The 24,541-nt window shown below is 43.1% G+C and overlaps 1 protein-coding gene across 2 annotated transcripts in view; it reads left to right on the top strand.

Moving 5' to 3' along the window:
* The window catches only part of LOC135391717 (protein kinase C, brain isozyme-like), a 56,003-nt gene extending 40,321 nt beyond the window's left edge, over positions 1-15,682 (top strand). The window contains exon 14 of one of the 2 annotated variants that reach the window (XM_064622122.1): positions 9,911-15,682. In XM_064622122.1, the coding sequence (XP_064478192.1) occupies positions 9,911-10,063 (153 nt within the window). In that variant the 3' untranslated portion in view covers positions 10,064-15,682. Of the gene's footprint in view, positions 1-892; positions 6,251-9,910 lie in introns of those variants that run through there. The other variant, XM_064622121.1, reaches the window with a different exon arrangement.
* The last annotated feature ends 8,859 nt before the right edge of the window (positions 15,683-24,541 follow it).

Below are 24,541 nucleotides of genomic sequence, written 5' to 3'. Positions count from 1 at the left end.
TGAAGACAACTTAATCTTGTTTTTGCAATATTGCGATTGAGATCGCTATGAACAAACTCAACTTTAGTACCGAAACTCACATAATTAGTGCACGCCCCAACTTCGTCTGTCCGGTCGTTTATGTGGGTGATGCTTAAGAAATTTCAAGTAATGTGTTTGCGTTACGGTCTGGTCTGATGTAGACTTAAATTAATTAAATGGATCTAATGGATATGCATCTATTATTAATTAATTAATTAGCAAATGCAATTAATTTAAATTTTGATTTATTAAAGCCCCTTTTCACCAACGCTGGAAAACTTGGAACCGAGATCAGGGGTTGCCAAACCTCGAAGCTAACACTCAATGCTTTTTTAGAAAATGTTAGTTGGTGACATGATGAATGTTTCTCTTCTCTTTAGTGAAGCAGAGTTAAGCGCTAAATTCAAGTTAAGGGACCGTTGATTTGGGTTCAAATGTTCATCTGCATTGGTGAAACCGGGCCTACATAAATTGATTAACTAAAGTGCCACAGCAAATTCAATGCCAGGAAACGTCATGGACCTCTCCAGCGGAGAAACCAACGGAAACCTCTTACTCGCACATATTTCATGCACCGTGGCTTTAGCAGCACCGTAGCATAGAGAGTGAGTGCAGGGTTTCCCTTGCATAATCAACACACTCTCTCTGTGGTGCCACGTTGTTGGTTTAATAAGATGCGTTACATGAGTTACTTGCGTTACACTCAGACAGCTTATAAGACCAGCATGATGTGTAGCTTTGCCCCGTCTTTCCCTTTGGGATCATGATGCCCACGCTTCTTTCCCTCCTGTATTTCTCGGGCTCTTGCATCTTTATTTTTATTATGGCTCCCCCGTGTTCTTTTTCGCCCCCTTCTCTCTCCATCACCCAGAGAAATCCAAGGGCGGGAGAAAACTTCGACCCCGTGTTCACCAACGCCACGACTGCGCTGACGCCGGCGGACAAGCTCGTCATGCGCGAACTCTGCGGGGACGAATTCCAGGGTTTCACCTTCTGCAACCCCTTTTTCGAAGGCATCAATGTGTTCTAAGATTTAGTTGTCTCAATGTTGCTGCAGTGAACAAACTATAATAAGCTTGCTGAAGTGCATCTTATAGTCGGAGAAGTACATGAGGGTGGGGACTTATATAGAGTGGATGTCTCTGAGATCAGGGTTGCCACCTTTCGCTGTAAACAATAGTGTGAGTGAGTGAGACTGAAAGGGAGAGCAGCAGCAGAGGATTGGGTGAGGGAAATGGGGAGAAGGCAAATAAGAGAGGGTGAAAGAGAAGCATATCAGGAGAGAAAGCTCTCATTCAGCAGCATACACAAAATCATACTGTTTGTTCTGTTCAGATTGATTCAAAGAACTTCCCCAGGAAACGTCTTTTGTGCTGCCAATACGCTGCCGGTCCTTTCAACCGGCAGCCAGCACGAGCAACAAACTGGCCATACCATTTAAATTCCAGCTGGATGGCAACCCTCTTTGCAATTTAGGGATTTATTTTGATAGCTTCGGGGGACTATAACATTTTCTCCCCATGCAACCAATGAGCGTCAGTAACAAGAGTTTTCGTTATGTTTTTATTCTTTTACAATTTAGGTGTATGTTAAAATTATTTGCAAGAAGGAACTAAAATTAAATATTGATCATAGGATACGAATCATGCATGCCCCATTTTGTTTTTTATGATGTATCAAATTACATATATCATTGACGAGTACACACTACAGTTGCAATGCACTAGGCAAAATTGGGGTACCAATGCTGTACCGTACTGTGGAATTTTTCAACACAGTATTTATACATGTGCTGTTTCCTTTACTTCAGTACAATGAATGCAGATATTATTGTTATATTATTATATATAATCTGAGAACATTCTGGTTCCTGGAGATGCACTACCCCAGGGCCTTCATATAAGTTTTGCATCTGTACTGCTTAAATAACACTATAGTATTGTATTATGTAATCAGGAATGGAGTATTAGTCTTATACAAACAACAGAAACAAACTTTATACAGAGTAACTCCCATTTGCCTGGTGAAGGATAGGTTTTAAAATATTTTGCAGGTCACAGTTGGGCATGCATACCTGATGGTATTTCATGCAGAGAATAGTATTTTTTACTCTTCAGTGCCCAGAACTTTACATGTTATGCCAAAATATTTTTAGCAGAGACTGCAATAGAAATATATTTCTGAGTAGTAACCGTACTATCTGCTTTCTGTGGCGTATTGTGAACAGATTTTTTGCAGATCACAAAAAAGCATCACTCCCTTGTAGTTTTGGGAAGTGTATTTCGTGCCAAAGATGTTTTTTTAATACATCTGTCACAAAACATAAAACTAGAATAGATATATGGCATCTTGGCATAGTTGTATGGTAGAAAATTAGCAGTTGGTAATTGGCCTTTTTCTACATTAAACATGTTGGATTGAATTGAATTGAATTTGTATTGGAAATATACAAGATTAAATACATGACACAAATCGTACAAGATGGAGGTCCCGGAGGGATGGGTCCCGTACGTTATGAGAATATCTGTATGAGGACTCAGTATTTTGAGCGCCCTCTTAAAAGTTGAACAAATAGCTCTGTTCCATTTCTTAGTGGGCACTACGGCGGGTTGTTGAAATCGAGTTAAGATATTGTATATATGTCACAACAATGTGTTCCAGAAATTACAAATATGGGACTATTATCTTCATAAAGCCCTTAAATATTATTTTATTATTATTATTACCTTCGTTATCTCGCATATGACCCGGATTGAATCGCCTCTTTTATTATGTTACTTTCTTGAAACAGTCAGTATTCCGTACCGCAGTAGTAGGTAGACACAAAGAAGAAGAAAAAAAAACAGACTGAGCTTGTACCTTTAGTACATCGGATCACAAAATCTAGCAATGATTCTAGTGAGCTTTAGGCTGAGGCAAAACTGAACAACATTTAGTTAAAGGTACAGTTTGTATAACATTAGGTAACTCTCTGCGACATTTGTTTGGTCCCATGATGCACTGATGCAGGTGTAATTAAATGTTTGAAAGTCCAAAATGTTTGTTACTAACACGATCCTCTCTTCCATTTGGAACTGCCTTTCAATATCCTGTCGCAATACATACCCTTCAAGTGGACTTCCATGACATGTCTGGGCACGTTTCAAAGTGCAGTTCCTTTAGTTTTTTTGCTAATATTTGTACTGTTGCTAATACTATATATCCAGCTTCCATAGATACACACCTTGAGCTTCCCAAACTTCCTTGTAAATTTTGTCTTCCTTTTCATTGTGCATGCCAGTGCTCATGACTTGCATGAGGAATCTTCATCGCTTATGACATGAAGGTCGCTGTTGGTGGTTTGAGGCAAAGCATCTCAGCATTCTTATTATTGTCACAGTATATGTTGCCCTTTGTTCTTTATGAAACAACAAAAATATCTAGCAAGGATTATTGAACAACACTTGCTTGTTGTCTACGAATGTGCTTGGCACATGTGCATGCAACTCCTTTGGGTGCTTTCTTTTTCACACGTTCATGCATTCCTATTATCTTCAGCCACGGTACTAGTACATCTGCGTACTTACTCTTCTGAAGCTTTTGTCTTGTTCATGTTATGCATTCTGTTCATGGTATTCATGGTTCATGGTATTACTAAGCATCCCAGTATATGGTGAAAGCTTGATGGTACTATTCTGGGTGTAAGATTTTCCACATGGATCGTATTTATTTTTTGTGCCCAGTTAGCACCGCTTTGGTTGTAGAGCCCTGTTTGTGGAGCTTCATCTGTGTTGTACAGTTTCTTGTTGTTTCACTGGAATGCTAGCTGTCATACCCTGACAGACTTGCAGTATTCTCCCAATCTCCAAAGAGTCACAGGTATTACAAAATAGCATGGGTGCCAGAGGAAGTGGTGTAACGGTTAGTGCAGGGTGTGTTCCTCCTTTCGTCTCAACGTTAGACGGTGACAGTCGAAGTTGGTGTTGTGAGAGCACTGCTGTATCTTTTGCAAAAAAGTGCACAATTTTCTTCATGCTGGCAGCTTTTTCTATACCTGTTCACCATGCTCAATGTCACTACACTACTTCACCTTGGTGTTTTTTGACTGTGGATGTTTGTACAGAAACAGTTTTACCTCTTGCTCTGACCAAGCTTTAACCGGTGAGTGACGTCATGGACCACTTTTCAGATGAGCTCTCTGTCTCAGGCTTTTCCATGTTGCGTCTGAACTCTGGGTTCTGGCACTGTATTCAGATTTTTTTACATTTATACATCTTTGTCCAAAACTATAGTATAGTGGAGGCCATGCTGAGATATCAAGTGTAACGAACTTAGGCTAGAACGCTTACTGTAGGCACACGGCAACAGTAGGCTATAGGCATGCGCGTGATACTAGCTGTGACTTATTGCGATTATGATTGTTTATGTGGCTGACACTTAATGTAATTTGGCATTGTTGTTATGTGCAAGATTAAGATAATTAAATTAATCGAATTATTTTTTAAATTCTCGTTAGTCATGCTAACTTATGTTGAGTCACAAATGAACACAAAAATTAAGAACTCAAAATTAATCAATGAAATGTACTATGCAAGTAGGTCAGCTGTCTTTGCAGCTCCCCAGTTTCCCTATCTCCCCTATTGCCTATGGAGTGACCTCATTGGTCCCGCTCCCAAATAAGGGGGTAACATTTCCAGGTTGACTCGACTGTACAGTCTCCCCTGCGTGGAGACAAACTGTCGTAGAGTATCTAAAGGTCACCAAAGTAAATTCTGCGCCCCAAGACCCCGTGGACCTTCAAGTGAGAGAGAGAGAGAGCGCCCTCCTAAATTTTTACTTTACAGAGACTTTACTTTGCTTTTTTGATTCAGTGCCAGTTCCAAAGCCTACTGTTCAGACCATTTGTATGTGTGACAATGCACACTATGCTTGAATACAGGACCAAGTAGTTACGAGTCTTTGATAACGATAATGAGTCTCTCTACGGTGCATAATCCAACAAGCTCCGCATGCCTTTTTGAACCTATACCTTTTACTACACTTGCCTTCCTCCATGACATGTAGCACTATATCTTTGCACGTTTCCTGCACACCCTGTTTTATCCCCCACTGTTGCGTACCAACATCATCTCGGAAAAATTTTAGCTTTAGGAATTGGGCCTGCGGTCTATTACACATTTTTTTTTTTTTTTGTTGGACACCGCAGCAAGATAAAGATAAGGAGGGAGGAAAGATTTATACCTTTTTCATGGGCATGGTGCAACTGTAGCCGTTACCAAAATTCGCTTGCAGACGTTGTCGTGTTAGCTCTAGTTTCTAGTACAACCTGAAGCTGCAAGGCTGCGGTGCAACATCATGACCACTATTGGCTCTCACGTATGGCTACAGCTGCCCCAAAATAGCCAATAAAGTTTTATCAGTAAACAGGAAGCCATTTTGCAGTAATATTGCTTTGCTATTGCAAAGTTTCAAAACACTGTGCCAAAAGTTGGATGAAGTGCCACCTAGTGAAAGAACTTTTACTTAGAGAGTATTGTGTGGACTCATTCAAAGTGGTTTGGTCTTCCTACCTTGCTGTCTTGGCATCTTTACTACCCAGTGTGTTTTTCACCCATCTTGCCTTGCTGTTCATTGAGTGTAAACTCAATATACAATACCGGAACAAATTTTATTTTGTTCTTTGCACTAAACTAGTGACTCCTTTAAATGGTCCAATTGTTTGGTACAGGAAGTTACCTTTTTGAAGGAGCTGTGAGATACCATAGTATTATTGACCACATTTCACATCGATTGTTCCTGTCTTGCTCGTTCTTTGTGGTTTGCAGGTTGCTTACAGCATGTCAAATAGTGTAGGCACAAGCAGTGGAAGCTTGTGAGTGTGTCTCATATCCTGCATCCGTGCTTGAAGCAGGAACGTGCAGTGAATACAGCATGTATTTGATCTACAAGGTTGTGTTGCAATGATCACTAATTTTTTTGCTGTTATTGTTGCATAGATGAATATCACAATTTTTCATTGTACACGTGTTATGGTCATACCGGTGTTGTGCTCAGTCTATTTCAGCACCTCAGAGTTTTTCGCACAGCAATGAATGCTACTCCAATATGCATATGTATACACACACATATATAAAATATATGAACTCAGAGTTGTTATATACATACAGCAGGTTGTTAATATTATTCCACCCTTTTGCCTCTATATAGAGTGTTATCGCCTATTGCCTTGAATAAACTCTGCAGACCTTGATGCCTTGCTGTCCTGTCTTCACTACTATTCACCCAGCAGGCTAATTAGGGGTATACTAATTGTCAAAACAGTTTGTTGAATACATATTTATCAGCACTTGCATGTTCCGTAAATTTAAAAGCATCATCACCGTAAACATCATCACTTGCGGTATAGCAATCTAGTCTGCCTTGTGTGATTTTGCAGAATGCAGTTGATAAACCCAAGCATGGTCCTGCAAGAAGCAGGAAAATTTTAACCACCTTGATGGTGGTTAAAATCGTGCTGCCACAATTGATTTGTGGCAGCACGATCTGTGGTTTGAAACTTTCACAGGTGTTCCTGCAGGGCATTACAAAAGCCAAGTGAGGCGTAACTTAGAAATGGATAAAACCACTCTTTCACATAGCTGAGCCTTGTTCAGGTCGACTGTGGACTACTTTAAAGGGACTGTTGCATCCGGAAACCCACCTATCCAACCGATACCGCTATGTTCGGCATCGGCCAACAATGTACTTGGCGAATTTTTCGTTTTGTTTGAAGAGTGCTTAGATATTAAATAAACTAATTTTAAATCAGCGCTGCTTCCGCGGCTGCCGAAGCTCCGGCGGCGTGACGTCAATCCCCGAGTGGAAGAGTGAGATGGCGGTGCTCGGACGAGAAAGGCGCCGTCCAAGCGCCCCCTAACTCCGCGTGATGCCAGCACGGCCACGGCATTCCTTTTCTCAAGGTCACGCCCTTATTGGTTTTTAGGGAGTGACGTTTTCTCGTTTTTCCAGAGAGGGAATTCCGGCATACTCTCAACATCCGGTGTCTGCTCTTGTCACGTATTCCATCGAATAACTGCGAAACTACAGCACACGTGGGAAATCGACTGGAATGGATGCGACCATCCCTCTAAGCGTCACATACAGGGAGGTCCACCAACCGCTATGGGAATTCATAGTGAATAACGTAGGCAACAGTGCGACATGGGGTTAAGGGATTTTTTTCTGCCAGGAACATTTGCCACATATTGGTACCATTTTTATTTCATTTCAGTCGATGGAAATTTAATTTCTTGAATTAAATTCCAAAATTTCCTGAGTCTACCTAACATTTTTTTTGCGGAAATTGGTTCCTCGTGGTCACTTTACTCAGTATAGCACCTGATAAGACACGTAATGCGACGACAATTGCTTAAATCAATTCGCCGAAAATCCGTGGAAATGAGTCCTTGGCTCTGCCTCTTTTTTGTCGCCTCTAGTGCCGAAGTGCGACAAAAGTGACACGCCATACCAGGGAGAGAGGGTTAAAATGGCTACGAGGAACACATTTCCACCAACAAAAACAAAAGAAAAATACGTTGGGTTGACTCGGGAAATTTTTGAGTACAATACAAAAAATTAAATTGTCATCGATTGAAATGAAATAAAACTGGTATGTGGCAAATGTTCCTGACAGAAAAGAAAAATCTCTTGACTCCATGTCTCTCCGTTGCCTACGTAATTTACTATGAATTTCTATCATGGTTGGTGGACTGCCCTGTATAAAGCTCGCAGTGTAAACTTTGCTTAGATTACAAATTCGGTCAGCGACAGCTGCAAATGATTTATGCAGGACGACTGCCAGCATGTTTGATTCCTGGTCGAAATCACAGTGAGGTGGTTAACGGTAATGTGTTAGACAAGCTTGTTATAGTCTTATTCAATTTAAGAAAGAAAAGAAATGTAGTCCGTCAGCTCTCAAAATATTACTGCGGCGCAGATAGGATGGCTGGGCAGAGAGAGGTCACGCTCACTCCTCCACCAGACAATGTTATCTGTCATACTCACTCTGCTTCCGTATTGGCTGTTAAGACTGGCCACATGACACTACGCTATGTGGTGGCGCTGCAGCATTTCTCCTGGGGCGTTATTGCGTTTCCTTATCTCCAACGGCGTATGTAGCTGACTCTAGAGCCCTGCACGGGCCGACTTTTCTGGGCCCGACCCGGCCCGGGCACATCTAAAAATGGCCCGACCCGACCCGGGCCCGGACCTTCATATTTTTATGCGGCCTGACCCGGCCCGGTGACCCGACGAGTAGATCCCGGCATAGTATTTCCAGCCGCGACGTGCGCGTTTCTGGCGATTATCAAACCGATTTATCAGTAAATTTATAAGGAGAGAAGACAAACATACAAGTGATGGCGGTTTAACACCATAACCGCATCAGACCAAATTAAATCCAGAACGTACGCGGGCATGGGCATTATCGTTACACTGTCAAGATTTTGCGGAGGTAGAGGATGCTGTCGACAAACTCCTTCTCCCAGTCCATACCCCTCTCACCAAGTTTTGCCAAGTGATTGTGAAATACGTGAGGAGCAGTGTAAAGTGGCTTTCAGAATGTTCTAGAGGGTCGAATCATGTGCCTAATGCAGTATCCCTTGCTTGTCTTTGCAAAATATGCACAGGAATGACGCAAGCACATGATGATATGAACTAATGCATCTCCATTGTGTGGAACTAGCTGCGTTGCCCGGCCGGGCCTGACTCTCGGAAACATATTTGTCGGCCCGGGCCCGGCCCGGCCCGCGGTGGTGGCGAATTTTAACGGCCCGGGCTCGGCCCAGCCCGCAGCACACAGCCAATAACAAGCCCAGCTCGGCCAGCGGGCCGGGTCGGGGGCCCGGGCCCGTGCAGGGCTCTAGCTGACGCACTACAGGGTGAATTTAGCAAAGGTTACACATTTCGATCGAGCCGTAAAAATATAAGATAACGTCTCTGGCGCTTCAAACTTTGCAGACTGATAGTCATTCGCAATAAGTTTTACCCTTATTTTTTTTCAAATGCTATCATTTTGTAGAAAAAAGAAGTTAGAAGCAAAGCAAATTCTCACCTCATGCATTTCCTATGGCCTATATACCGTCCGCAAACCGACATTTCTTCCTCTGTCTCTTTCACGTTCATATCACCATGTATAGGTGGCGCTGCCTGGAGACATAGCAAAAACAACAACCAGGTGGACCAGATGCTGGGTTTCGAGGCAGCACCGCCTATACATGGTGATGTGAACGTGAAACAGAGAGAGGAAAACATAGGCCATAGGAAATGTATGGGGTGAGAATCTGCTTGGTTTCTAACTTTTCTTTCTACAAAATGATACCGTTTGTAACAGATATTGATGAAGCTTGAGACAAATGGCTATAAGTGTGCAAAGTTTGAAGCGCAAGAGACGTCACCTTCTATTTTTACGATGCGATCGAAATGTGTAACCTTTGCTAAATTCACCCTGTAGATTTTTTTTCCTTCTTAAGTTGAACACAAGTATAGGTAAGCTTGTCATTAAAGCTCGATACACCTAACTGTTTGAATTTCATTCAGACCAGCCCCTTCATGGACTTCTTGATATCATTTTTATATCTTGCCAAGTCTAGTTGACGGAAAGACTGTTCAACAGTGATGCTTATTCTGCACTTGGATGTCTCATGCTACAATACGCTTACACATATCACATTGTATTCTTCCTGTGGTGATAATAGGTATTCTATTGCACTTGCAACAGAAGCTATCCGACTGTAGTTGTACAGGTTTGGTAGAAATTGATGAAGTGCGTGAAAATGTTTGAGAGCCGACATGAACTATGTTCTCGAGCACAAGTTGGAAATGTATGGGAATCTCCTCTCCTTTTGTTTTTCCTCTCTCTTTTCCTGTGCAGAAACATCGCAAGGACGTTAGCAACTTTGACAAGCAATTTACGAGCGAGAAGATAGACCTGACACCAACGGATAAGCTGTTCATGATGAACCTGGACCAGACAGAGTTCATGGGTTTCTCCTTCCTCAACCCGGAGTTCGTTGAGCACGTGTGAATGTATAGTAGCATGACCTTCCACCTGCCTTTCGAAACATTTATGTTCCTGCCTCATAGGTGGTGCCAGTGCGAACAAAGCTATGTGATCCTCCAGGTTTCTTCCCACTGGTGAGTGACGACTCACGTGCTGTCGTCTGCCATGCTGTAGCTGTAACTAGGGTTCCATTTCTTTCTTTTTTTTGCTTCTTTTTGCTATGACAACAGTCGTGTCATACAGTGATTATGTTTTAAAAATAAGAACGAAACCCAATTTTTAACTTTGGCGTTACAGTGAATTCAGGTGGTTGGTATCAAGCAAATGACTCAAGCACCGCGGGGTTTCTCTGAAACTACAGTGATTGTCGAGCGCGAGTCATTACGTGAACTGCCAAAGAGTCAGTACCTTTCTATGAGAACGTACAAACGCATTCTGTGTACAGAAATGTGCGTTAGACACTATAAAGTAGACACGATTATTTCTACTTTTTCTATGGGTATAAAATACCAAAACAACAGAACTTTTGAAGCAGGCAAGAAGTCTGGAAACGTGGAACCCAAGCTACAACAGCGAATCTCCTGCAGGGAAACTTAGTGTGCAGCTTACGAGATATACTAGTTGTTACAATGTAATTTTGGAGATCTCCTAAAGTTTGACGGGGAACAAAAGAAAAAGGTTGCTACATATTGCCCCGGTCGTCGAAGGTTGTGGTAGTCCAGTTTCATACTGAGTTATGTAACTTGATTATATCACAGTATAGTATTGTTGTGATATAATGCAGTTGCTATTGAGGGGGCACAATGTACATAATTGTCACATAGGTGAATATAGAATAGCTTAGGTAGTTCAATAATATCAACAAATATAGAAAGACAAAACTGTAAGCAGCATATTAAAGCCCTCTCCATTTCTTTCTAGCCAGTTTAGGTGAAATTGTGTTACATAACTTGTACATTCAATTTATGTGCACTGAGCCAGAAAAGTGTGCAAAAGACAATGCAGAATATGGCTTTTTCAAATAGGAATATATGGGAGCCAGCCCAGTTTTGTTTTGTTTATGCTTCACAACACCACTGTTTACGAGAGGTTTACAAGACCACACTAGAATAGTTCAAAGTTCACAGCTCAAAGTTGAAATGAAGGGGCTTGCTTGACTCCTTTTTGAAAGTAGAGAAACATGCTGAAGTATCATTAATTTTTAGTCAAATTTGAGGTGAAGTTTAATTGGAATCAAGATGGAACGTTTGCAAATTCTTAGTCAGTCAGCCTTATCAATCGGACGAGTTGAATAAAAAAATTTTATTTGAAGCGTATCTTCCTTTCAGGCTTGGTGTGTTGGAACCTAGTTTGCAACTATTAAATATTGATTTGATAGCTTTTTTGTGCAGATTTCTACTTTAGCATTAATGTGCCCTTTCAATAGTGCCATTGATTAAATTGCTCTTTGATCAGCAATTGATGTATCAAGGCTAGCCATTTATACCTATAGTACAAGCTTTTCAAGATCTCCAAGATTGACTGTTGCCTCTCTCTTTCAAGATAATGCCGAGACCTTTGTGTAGAAGCCTGCTAGCTCTATCAGGTATCATGAGTACCCTTCACAAAGGGTCTTTTAATTCTTGTTACAAGCTGCCTGTTTTTCTTACCACTGTTGTATCGTTGCATGTCATTTAAATATACTTTTACATACCGTAGATTAGCCTGAAATTCAGGTTGCATTGCCTTGCAACATCCACAGTGTCTGCAAATTTTACTTGCATGCATGTTTCTAATTATTAAAAAAATTTAGGGAACAGTGCACGTCTCTACAGCATAGATCTGTAGCAGAGCTTGTTCTAGTTTGAAACTTTTGTTCCAGCATCTGCCTCAGAAGGTCAACAGTACTGTAGGTGTTTTGGATTAGTACAAACAGTTTCTTTGTAAAAAGTAACCGCATTGTCACGTCTTTTATTTACGTCAACGAGAATGCACATTCGAATGATCTCCTGTAACTGCTCAACATCTTGTGGAATGTTCCTCATTACGCTGTTGGCTTTTAAATCCATTGGTAGCTTTTTATGAATATATGCTTAAATGGTTTGACCACCACATTCTCGCTTCACCCTCAGTTGTCCCCACTGACTAGTGCACTTCGAGCGGTTCGCTCTTTGATTCTTGAAGTGCGCTCTGCCAGAGCAGAATACACCCGCTGTTCCCTCCACTCAGGGTCACACTGGTCCATCTTCCAGCACCCCTCGAGTTCCCCGAAGGAGCTTCACAGTGCAGATGACATAAATACACACATACAATAGTCGGACACCCATATGGTCAGATTGTACAACGGATGCAGTGCATGACTGAAGCGATAAGAAGTAGGGGTGGATTCAGACCCTGAGTTTTGGGGGGGGTTCTTTGCTGAAGCGTCTAGTGTGGGAGGGGAGAGAGGGAAATCCAATGTATAAACTGACGTTAAACTGACTCCTCCTCCTCCTCCTCCTCCTCCTCCTCCTCCTCCTCCTCCTCCTCCTCCTCCTCCTCCTCCTCCTCCCTGGATCCGCCACTGTAAGAGGGGGCCACTGCAACACACACTCGGCTCAAGGGGTTCCTGACGGTGGAGCGGGAATATGGCGGAGACAGTGTATTCACACGAGCGACACCGTCGCGGAAGATTCTAGTGGAAGAGGAAGCGAAAACACTGCTCACAGAGCCAAAGTTCCGTCCCGCGTTATGTTGAGCATTCACACGCTGCGGAATATTGGGAGTGGCGTACTGCGCGTTTAGCAGACGACACCGTCAGCATCTTTTCCTGTCGTCTGCTATGGAATATCTTGTGGCTGTGTCGCAGGATATTCCCCACGGTAGCAGTGTACGCGAAGACGCGATGTTGAGCGCTCGCGCTCACATGGTAGTATAGAAAGGTACTATGACGTTTTCCCGCATCTTCCGCTGTAGTATTCTAGAGAATGTCGTTCGTGTTAATACACGGTGAGTCTCATTGCCTTGCAAGGAAGACAAGCAAGCTAGTATATTTTAAATCCTTGTGCAGAAAGCACAATGTATAGAAGGTGTAGTCTTTGGCAAACTGCACTCTACTTGAATTGAATTGTTCAAAGTGTCTGTCGTGTGTGCTTCCCTTACTTGTTCTTTTTTTTTTTTTTTTTACACTTCTGTGTAATATCTTATTTGCACACAGTAAGCACACAGTAAGGTCCTTATTTCACAGTGTATGCTCTATTGGTACAGAAACATGATCGTAACGCCTCTAAGTCAAAGCAACGGTGTGGGCGAGCTGGTACATACTGACACAAAAAACAGTGCACAAACAGTTTTTTGTGTCAGTAATGCCTCTAGCATAGAAACTGCTGCTTCCTTTTTGCGAGACATTTGTAACAAACATTACAGTATACGACTACATTCCTTTAAATTTAAGTAGCATAAATTTGTACAAATTTTACAAGTTGTGAAGAAAAATCTATACATCCTCTCACAGCTTCAGTCATTGACCCAAAAAATAACTAGTTCAGAGGAGTAGTTCAGAACAAAGTTCTTGACTCTTATGGGAGTATATGTAGTCCTAGTTCAAAGACAAAACTTTATAGAGTCTAGCAGGGGTGTAGTGCGAGGTGGTAGACTGTCCTGCTTCAAATTGGCTTCCCCTGCAATTGTGGCAATGACCTGGAGATGTGGTACTTGAGCTTGTAATGCGCCACATTTACCAACCTGTGTAACATACACAACGTTACCTTGTGCTTTTGCACACCCGTGTTCTTCCACTCGCAGAATAACAGATATAACTGTTATACTATATAATGTGGCATGCCAAGGGAGAACGTTACGTGGGTGAGGCAGCATATTCACGTTTTCCGTTAGTTACATCATCAAAGAATCTAAGTGCTGTTTTTATCTTTGCATTATTACATAATCTTTACATTAAAGCGCTGATTACCTTTAACACCTGGTTCTTATTTGACAACAGTTTTCGGCAAGAACCTGGCATGTTGTATCTGAAGTGCTCGAATTTTTTGCAGATGTCTTTGAAATCCTCGAAATTGTTTGCAGTAATTGCATGGCGTCTTACTGGTCACAATACACACAGTGTAATATTTCGAACTTTGATATCATTTTCCTCACACAGCGTACAGCTATACCTAAAGATGTTCACTGCATAATTTATGTAAACATGCCTTTCTGTTTGTATTCACTGGTACAGTAGGAAAGGCTATTTAATGCAGGGAGGATAGTTTTACTGGGGTGCTCATTGTCAGCGTCAATCATTTGGCAACCATGCCATTTATTACGACGGCACTTCTCACAGTATTCTGTTACCTAGTATCCACGTGAACGACTTCATTGAGGGAGATATCGATGGAGGGGACCAAGGAGAAAAGAACACTCATGAAGATATCATGGAAGGAATGCCAAGAGTATCCAAATATTGTGGAGGAGGGGCAGGGCTGCTAGCAGACGACAAAGCAGCAGAGGATAGAATGTGCTGTAGCAAGCCAAGAGGATGTGCCATAAGGCTGCTCCTTTGCTAACGTTGCTCCTTTAGTCGGTATCTCACCGGATAAAGTCGCGCGTGCATACACTTGGTAACTGCGGTTTCTTAGTTCTTGAAGCCATGTAGCTGTCCGGAATTAACTGCAACTTTCGTTGTGTTAGTCCTACATTGTCCTAAGCCAATGTTTTTAGGCATTTGTTTTAGTTCACTGTCAGCCAGAACTAAAACTTTAGGGCACTCTGCTGTAGCCGACAGTGCACGGCATCTTCTCAGATGATCTTCAAGTAGCCCATCACTACAAGAACTGTAAACAATACCGGGAAACATGTTGTGCGGTTCTTTTCAACATTGCCTTGGCATGTGACGTGCTAGCTGTTAGACCAGAGAAGCAAATTGACAGAAGACCTTAATATTTTTATGCACATAAGAGCTTGAAATGCATCACCAACATTTTCATCTGTTTGTGTGTTGAAATGTTGTTGTGAATGATTTTCTCAAGAGTCTGCTAACACTGGTTGCTGTTGTCGCATATATTTTGTGCATTAATTAGGGATTTTGCTCTTTTGAGTGAGTTACAATGACTTAGTTCGAATGAGATTTTTCCTGTTTATTTGCAATAATAATTGCTTCTTTTATCACTCTAGTAAACCTTCACTTTTCATGTTTGATCTCTAGCTGTTCACATACACTTGCACCTCTATCTCCTTACACCCGTTTGGATGCACGGTCATGTGCCCTTTCCCATTAACGCTCTGGAAATCCCTTGAAAACATTTATATTTTTCGTGCAAACTCGCGCTGCGGCCCATGGCCATATTTTATCGTAATGTTGTCATGACCTTTGTTGTAGTTGCACCATTATATAAACACAAAATCAAATCAAAATCAGAATCAATCAATCATGCTGTGGCAAATGCAATCAGACGGAATAGATAGAGGGAGTATAAATGCAAGTTGTTGCTAGCCATGTTGACTGTATGTTTAAGGCATATGGTTTTATATGCAGCAAATGTGGTGAAAGCATGTTTTGAGTTGCCACATGTGAGGAAGACTTCGTCTTTCTTTGTGTTCATTCCAGACATAAAAGTGTAACTTTTCTGGTTTCTACCTCACGTTTCTTCTTTTCCTTGAGTAGACAGTATTAAAAGCATCACACTTGTTCCTTTTCGTCATTTTTTCTTTTATATATATATAGCATGGTATCTTCTCTCTTTTTCTAATATTATTATTGCAAAGATGAGATAACTGAGAGGGTAGCAGCTAGCTGGGTGAAGAGTCATAGTGTGTGTTCCCTCAAGGTCAAAAGGATTCTTGGGTATTGGAGGTTGTGCATGGTCTTTCTCTTTCTTTTTTTTTTTCCTGAGTGGTGCTGACCTTGGTGATTGTACTTGCCTTGTGCCCTTTTGGTTGACTTGCTCGCCATCATTTGCAGAGCAAAGCATTATTTTGCGACTTCATCAAAGCATGTTCTGCAGCTTTTGGTGCTGTATATGTTTGTTTACTTTAGAAAGGAAACGGGTTTCATAACTATGCACTTTCGAGACACTGCAACATTCTACTACATGCCACAAAGGATTCACCAGTTTCTCTAAGTTTCTCAAAGTTTACAACTGTGTGAATGCTAGCTGTAAGGTACCTTCCACTGTTCGTTCACCTCGGGGACATTAAAGATATGACAACGGTCTTCCGTAAATATGTTAAAAGGAACATATGTCACATGCTGATTTTTTAATACACTTTATTATTTAGCTGCATTATTCCGTAGGAATAAAATGCAGCAGAGACTGGACATACACTTCGAAGATTATATTTCAGTTAAATGCTGGGAAATTACAAACAATATTGCAGTGCAAGAATTCAGCAGCATGCATAGCAATTATTGGACATCTTATCATTTCGGTAGACTGTCGTTACCAGCAGGGCTGGCGAGAGGGGGGGGGGAGTAAGGCGACCGCTTTAAAGGAGTACAGAGGGCCATCCAAAAAAATTTCGGATTAAGACATCTGATGAAAGTGTGTGTGTCATTATACAGAATAGCGCGAAAGGTTTTGATGTGTGCAATTTGTTTCCCAGAAAAAAACTCACATAAACATGGCTCCGCGCATTCACCCTTAACTCGCCACTCCAGCTATAACGAGGATGAAGAGGTATGATGCCACGTCACTGATGACGGTATAAGGAGAACTCGTTCTGGTTCGCCGGTCAGTGGGGGTCAGCGCCTTGTCCCTTTGCTGCCGTAAACCAGTTTTGCCAGTTCTCCCGGAGAATTGGGGATAGAAGGTACGGCCGAAGCATTACCGAGCAAGGAGAAAGGCTTTATCAGAACCCAGAACAGCCGAGTAGCATACGACAGCGGAGTAGCAGACAACATTTCTCTAGGCCAATCAGCGAGCGTTCTCCTTATAGCGTCAGCGCGAGGTTCCAGGCAGATCAGAGGCTGGTACTGCTCTTCACCACCGTTGCGCACGGTCGCTTTTTGCGGCATATTTGAAATCCAATTTCTGCGATAATTATGACTCTGTGGTGTAAAGTACTTCGCATGGTGCATCTTACTGGCCTATTTAACAGTTTTCTAGGAAGAAAACTGGGTGTTAAAAATGACTTCTGTGCTACTTTAAGCCTTGCGCTTGCATAGGCCCCGCGATTACTGTTTTAAAAAATATCAAGTATGTACTTAATCAATCACGTGAAACAGGCCCCGCGATGTGCCTTTGCCTCAGGCCCCGCACACCCCTATTTGCACCGGCCCTGTGTGGGGAAGCCGGGGCTAACGCCCTGGGGCCCGCTCTACTTCAGGGGCCCGCTGGACCCAATGCCTGTTGTAATCATATAAAGAAGAAATACTTGGAATGTGTTATCGAGACATAAGGAGGGGGCCTGGGCATGACCCATCCCCGGGGCCCGTAATTTCTCTCTCCAGCCCTGGTTACACAGAGTAAAAATGGAATATCAAATTGTAAGAATTTTAGTTTGGATGGGTGGTACTGCGGTCACCAGTAGAGAGCAGAAATGGTTTGCAGAGCTTTGAGACGTTTTGGCTCTGGTAGAACGAACAGTCTGGTAGAACACATTTTGAGGTGCAGTTGCAGAGTGTGAACTGTGTATTTCAGTAACACTCTGAGGCAATAGCTCCAATATTACTTTAATTAAGCGAGTGTAAACGCGATCAATTATAATTAAATATGAGCTGCAAAAAAAAGTTTTTCGTTCTAGTCTTTCTCTGATGAATATGAACCAGCATTTTGTGGCAGGAGCCCAGCGTTCTATTCTTACAAAAAGGAGTTGATAGGAGTGTATTCCTCAAGGGTTTACGCATCTTGCTTGCGTTGTGTGATGTCTGCATATTTCCCCGTTTATTCGCGTAGCTAAAGCACCTCCAATTTGGGCGCCCAAATGTTTGTGCTTGTTTCTCTCCACATATTCTACGCAGCACATATCACAATGGCAACGCCATAATCCAGATGCCAGTTTTCCTCGCATAATTAACGCACTTCCTGTATGTAGGGTTGCCACCTTTCGTAGTGAAAAATATTAACAGAGAGAGAGGAGGTGGAATAGAGGGATAGGGGAAAGGCTGGCTGGAAAGGGAATGTGGGTGAGGGGTGGATGAGACACATAGAGAGAGAGACACATAGAGAGAAAGAGCGAGCGTGCTCGCTCAAGAAGAAACATAAGTTCCTGTGTGTGGCTGGATCATCGATGTTAGAAATTGCTATAAACAGGCATAAACAGGCACAAACGGTACACTGGATAGTATTGGAGCAACCGGATTGGACTGTCATTTACTTTGAAAAACACATCGATGTACGCAAACCCTTCTTTGCAGGAGGAGATCTCATGATGGTTGTATACAGCCTAAGTTCTACCTGGCTCGACACAACCACTGATCTTGTCCCCTCCGAACACAAGACTTAATGAATAACAACGATGATGATGATGATGATAATAATAATGAATAACTAAAAAAACGACTGGTGACTGCGGAGTTGGGTCTGTCCCCCAGATTTATTCAAGCTGTAGTGGAATGTTGAAGCGAAAACCTCTCAAAAGCCCCTATGATAGGTCTTAAGCCATCACCTTCCTACCGGCAACTGGCAGAGCGAGCAAATAACCGGCCATGCCACCGGCCTGGTGGCAACCCTACCTGTATGTCGCTACGTTTTGGGGTTAAAAACTGCGTTAATTATGCGAGTAAAGTTCCTTGTGTTTTATTTTCTAAAAATCCAACCGTCATACTGATGCTAGGATTAAATATGTCTCTCTTGGTCACTATAGGTACTATACCTACCTTACCACTACAACTAGAAATGTATTTCTCTAGATTACTGTTTTGTGTTGAACATGTACCTCATTTGCAACTGGCAATAGTTCTGTTTGGTTTGCTAAAGCATTACGTAATTTACTGTAGTCACTTTGGTGAAGGAATCGAGTTTTGTCCCGAGGAAAGTTTCCTAATGGTATGGCTAGACGATTTCTGTGAAGAGTTGATTGAAAGTATGGGACGTCTTGCTCAGCAGCTTCCACTTGCACAGAATTAGAAATACGCTTGTGTCCCGCGTATCTGGGACTCTGTCAGATGGAAAACCTGTGATTCGTGAATACACCCTAGGCATTGATCTCTGACTCTGCTAGAACTGCACGTGGTTACCTGAAATTCGGTAGCCATATCGGGACGTAGATCAACAGGTCTATACTGGGTGCCCGGACGGTATTCTGACCCCATTGTCCGGACAAGCGCCCCCTCGCCTCAGTCCAGTTGACCTCAACGAAAACGTGGCACTTGCCAGTTGGCTTCACTTCACTGTTCCAGGCAGTGTGTAAGAAGCCATTCCACTGCTTCGAGTCACTGAGGTCACGGCATGCAACGGCATCCGCAAATGCTGCTGAAAGCCTAGTTTCTGAAGTCGACCCAGTGAGTGCCGATCCCACGTTGCCAAATGACTGATCAAGTGCATAGACAAGTCACGTGACAATGGACCTCTTTCCTAATCATGTCGCAGCCTAGCAGTTCTTTGGCGAACGTCGTGCCCCAAAACAAACACACGTGTACAGCACCCAATCACAATACCGGCTTTGGAGCTTCGTCAAAGTGTCTGCGCATGCATTCCGAGAGAGGTGTTCCGCCCGAGTGGGATACGTACAACGCCATCTGCCAAATGAAGAGAAAATGTCTAGTGACGCCTTCAAGGTCACAGGCTCCACGCGCATGCGCATTGGCAGTTATGAAAGAAGACCATTATTCGGAACAAGTTACCACATGTGCCCAGAGAGTCAACAAGGAATCAACTGACAGAAATTTTTGTTGATTCTTGAAGTGAAGCTCCTAACACGTATCGCGCACATGTTCATGTGCTCCAACTGTAGCAGTACGTATCTCGAATAAAAGAATTTCCCCGCGCAAAGAAACACGTTCATTTACTTGCCAAGGCACCTCAGATGCAATGTCCATGTTATATCCGTTTATCTTGAAATTTTGTTAGCCAGACATCTGGACCGGCAACTGATCTATCCGGGGAAACCGTTACGTGTGCACGTTACATCCCTAGTAGCACAAAACGTTTTATAAACGTCCAGGAAAGGTCTAGTCACAACCATATTTTCATCTAGGAGACGTCTTCAATCTGATCTTCATAACGTTTTCTACCCCCGGATAAGTTGACGCTTTCCCGAGTCTTGAAGACGTGTTTGTGGCCGTCTTGAAGACGTTCAAAAAATGTTTAGAACACTAATTTGAATGTGAGAAAATTCATCCCTGTTGATATCCACCGGGTACAGTTTTCCGGAGATCTGCCTCTTTTCTTTTTTTTTTTTTTTTCAACCTCGGCTACCGTCACCACACGTTCCATTTTCTGTTTCTCCAAGCAGAACTGCAAGAAACACTGCCACGTGGCGTTTCAGCGAAAATCGAAGATGCGGTTCACAAAGGTGGACCGCGTTAGCAGAGGTGCTCCTACCGTAAGAACAGCAGGCTTCCTCCACGGCGTTACACGTGGGGGAAACAGAGCGTAGAGGTGGTGTAGTCCCTTGCAAAGGGAAAACAGATACTATACATTGCTCGTCTTAGAAGCTCCCGTAAACTCGATAGCCGTGCTCGCCTTTGAGTCAAAATGGAGGGTGAGGTGTCTAAGTTTATTTCAGTTACGCACAGAAACAACACTGAAGTGGGAAATTTCTGGGAGTATTAACTCACCGTCAACTCAACGCCTGCGTTCCCTACTGATTTTGGTTTGAGACAGTCAGTAGGTTCACCGAAAGTAAACTTATTCAGTGTACACAAATCGTCCTCGTCTAAGATACGTCTTGAACACAGTTGGCGAAGACTTATTATAGATGGAAAGTTGGCACGTCTAGCAAACATGAACGGAAGATATTTACAGGATGTCTTCCTTAATGATACCTCTTCAACAGAGGTGTCGAAGACGTATTATAAACGGAAACTCGGTACTTCTTGCAAACGTGAACGGAAGACGTTTACGGGAGGTCTTCCTTTAGGATATCTCTTCAACAGAGATGCCGAAGACGTATTATAAACGTTAAATCGGCGTGTCTTATAAACGTACTATAAATTACGGCTTCTAGACGTCGCGGTGACGTCCTGATCGTCTTCTATCCTAATTTGACCAAATAAAGACGTTTCTGCGACGTTTTGTGCTACTAGGGATGCAACTGCGCGGGAAGCAAACTTCGACGACCGTCGAAGCAAATGCTTCTGAACACTAACACTAAGGATTTGCGAATATTCAAATTTTTCGAATGCCGAAGCGAATAATTGTTTGCAGGGCGCCCTTTTTTATGCGCAACAGACTTCTTTAAAAAAAAATGCTGTAAGTGCAACACGGATGTTTTTGAGTTTTACGGCCATGTGGATATCCTCCCGCAGAGAATATATGTATAACTCCTATATGGCTAATTACCCGAAATTCATTAATTCTTTAATTACGGGCCTTCGTACAAAAGTTGCATAACAACGGGAGACAAGCCTGGTTGAAAGTCATTGTCACACACGTACATACAACGCCAAATTTTGCTATGCAGGTGCTTAGGAAACGCGTGATCTTTGCCATCGGAGGCTCATCTGGGCCGCAAAGCGATTGATCTGGCCAGCAAATCATCTCCATCGCTGCAGAGCACGTGACCCTCTGACGGAATGAGCGCCGTCCTCCCTGCGCTCCCGATCGGCGCGGTTTCTGTTCCGGCTCATTTGCGTAAACCCTAAGACGCCACATATGAGAGGGCATAACACAAAGTTAATGAACGCTTCATCATACAGAGATTCGTGTGCACACGTAACGCATATATGTACAGGTTTGGACGAAAGTTTCGGGAGCACGCGAGCGGCGTACATTTTCTTCGGTGCGACACCCTAGCGGCCGGCGGAAGCGACGCCCCACGACGACAGACTAACTGACCTTTTCGTTTTATTTCTTTTTACATCTAGACTTCGGTCTAGTACTGCGCCTGTGGTACTCTCGTACCTGCCCTGATTCGAAAGGGATGAGGCACACTTGAACCTGAACCCGGGTGAGTTCACCCTAGTAGCACAAAACGTTTTGTAAACGTCGAGGAAAGGTCTAGCCACAACCACATCTAGGAGATGTCTTCAATCTGATCTACATAACGTCTTCTATCCCCGGATAAGTTGACGCTTTCCCAAGTCTTGAAGACGTGTTTGTGGCCGTCTTGGAGACGTTCAAAAAATGCTTAGAACACAAATTTGAATGTGAGAAAATTCAGCCCTGTGGATATATCCACCGGGTAGTTTTCCGGACATCTGCCTCTTTTTTTATTTTTCAACCTCAGTCACCGACACCACACGTTCCATTTTCTGTTTGTCCAAGCAGAACTGCAAACAGCACTGCCACGTGGCATTTTGGCCAAAATCGAAGACGCGGTTCACCAAGGTGGACCGCGTTGCAGAGGTACTCCCACCGTAAGAACAGCAGGCTCCCTCCACGGCGTTGCACGTAGGGGAACCATGAGCGTAGAGGTGGTCTATTTCCTTGCAAAGGGAAAACAGATACTATACATTGCTCTTCTTAGAAACTCCCGTAAACTCGATAGCCGTGCTCGCCTCTGAGTCAAAATGGAGGGTGACGTGTCTAAGTTTATTTCAATTACGCACACAAACAACACTGAAGTGGGAAATTTCTGGGAGTATTAACTCACCGTCAACTCAACGCCTGTGTTTCCCCAGCAAACCATTAATATCCCTGGGACATCCCTACAAGGTCGCGAACGTCACGAATATCTCGACATCCATAGGATATCTATGGGATATCGCACAATTTTATTGCGTTTTGGGCTTACTCTAGTAAACAACAGGTGTCCCTGGTATGTTGGAAGGATATCGCGCTCTGGATGTTTGAATGTCCCATGACAAGCAGCCTGCAGATCCTAGGGATGTCTATGGGAGATCCAGGAAATATTTGTTTGTCCTTATAGAGACGGTAACCTGAATTAAAAACACAGTAGTTGATAGGAAGGGATGTCAGAAATGTTTTGGGTATACTGTGGTTTGATGCAGAAACACAGGAATTGCGAAGATACATCCTCGTCACCGTTACAAATGGTGTACGCCACGCTACCCCAAACGAACGTGTGTGCAACGATTTGTATTTCAGTATATGTTCCATCCAGCTCGCATTTGCGAGCTGGCCCCGCAGTAACCTCTATTTAGAGGTTACTGCGGGTTTTCCCAAGTGGTCCAAGTGAGGCGGGCAGAGCTCGGCACTTATGCTGGCGTGTCCCACGGTGTTGCTGTACTGTGATGAATTCTGTTAGGCTAAGGTAATGTTTTTGTTCCCTATAGTATCAAATGGGTTAAAGCACACAAAAAAATATTATTTGCTGGTACACAGTTGCAGTGGTCTCTACACACTCTACAAACACTAAATATGTGATGCACAAAATTGTTAAAAGCAAAATATGTACGATATTCGTAATCTCCCGTATATATCCAAATATCCGTGACAGACGTCGCAGGGACTTTCAGTGGATCTACAAACATGGCAGAAATGCTAGTCGCTGGGATATCGCATGGATGTAAAACGGACCTGTGCCAAACTCCACTGGATATCCAAACGTCCCGGGCGAGATATCTTACGGATATTTGCTGGATGTATCTGGTTTGCTGGGTCCTACTGCTTTTGGTTTTAGACAGTCAGTAGGTCCACCGAAAGTAAACTTATACAGTGCACACAAATCGTCCTCGTCTGAGATACGTCTTGAACACAGTTGGCGAAGACGTATTATAAATGGAAAGCTGGTACGTCTTGCAAACGTGAACGGAAGATATTTACAGGATGTCTTCCTTAAGGATACCTCTTCAACAGAGATGTCGAAGACGTATTATAAACGGAAACTCGGTACTTCTTGCAAACGTGAACGGAAGACGTTTACGGGAGGTCTTCCTTTAGATTATCTGTTCAACAGAGATGCCGAAGACGTATTATAAACGTTAAATCGGCGCGTCTTATAAACATACTATAAATTACGGCTTCTAGACGTCGCGTTGACGTCCTGATGGTCTTCTATCCTAATTTGACCAAATAAAGGCGTTTCCGCGACGTTTTGTGCTACTAGGGCACTGCTTCAGAGGGGCGAAGCGTGCGCTATTAGTTACACACAGTTAGTGGTAGTTTCGGTGTCGCTTGGGCGGCTTGGGTGTGTCTGGGAAATGGAAGCTACCGCTGTGTGTCGCTATAATAGCGCACCCTTCCACCCCTCCGAAACAGTGAACTCACCCGCTTCCGGCGGCCGCTATGGTGTCGCACCAAAGAAAAAGTACGCCTTCCCGCGCGTTCTGTAAACTTTTGTCCCAACCTGATTTGCGTGTTATGTTGCGATAGCGGGCCCATATTAGAGTACCTACAGAGCTCGGTTGCCTTTAGGTTCTATTTTTGAAGCATACGGCCGGAAAAAAGTAACGCGCACAAGCAGCCAGTCTGTGCATGCTTATGCTCAGAAAACAGGGAAGCATCACGTTGAGATGAAATGCCACGCGATAATGATTCTGACAGT

This window comes from Ornithodoros turicata, chromosome 4 (genome assembly GCF_037126465.1).
Source record: "Ornithodoros turicata isolate Travis chromosome 4, ASM3712646v1, whole genome shotgun sequence".
Taxonomy (NCBI): domain Eukaryota; kingdom Metazoa; phylum Arthropoda; class Arachnida; order Ixodida; family Argasidae; genus Ornithodoros; species Ornithodoros turicata.
This window is presented reverse-complemented; position numbering and strand designations above follow the sequence as displayed.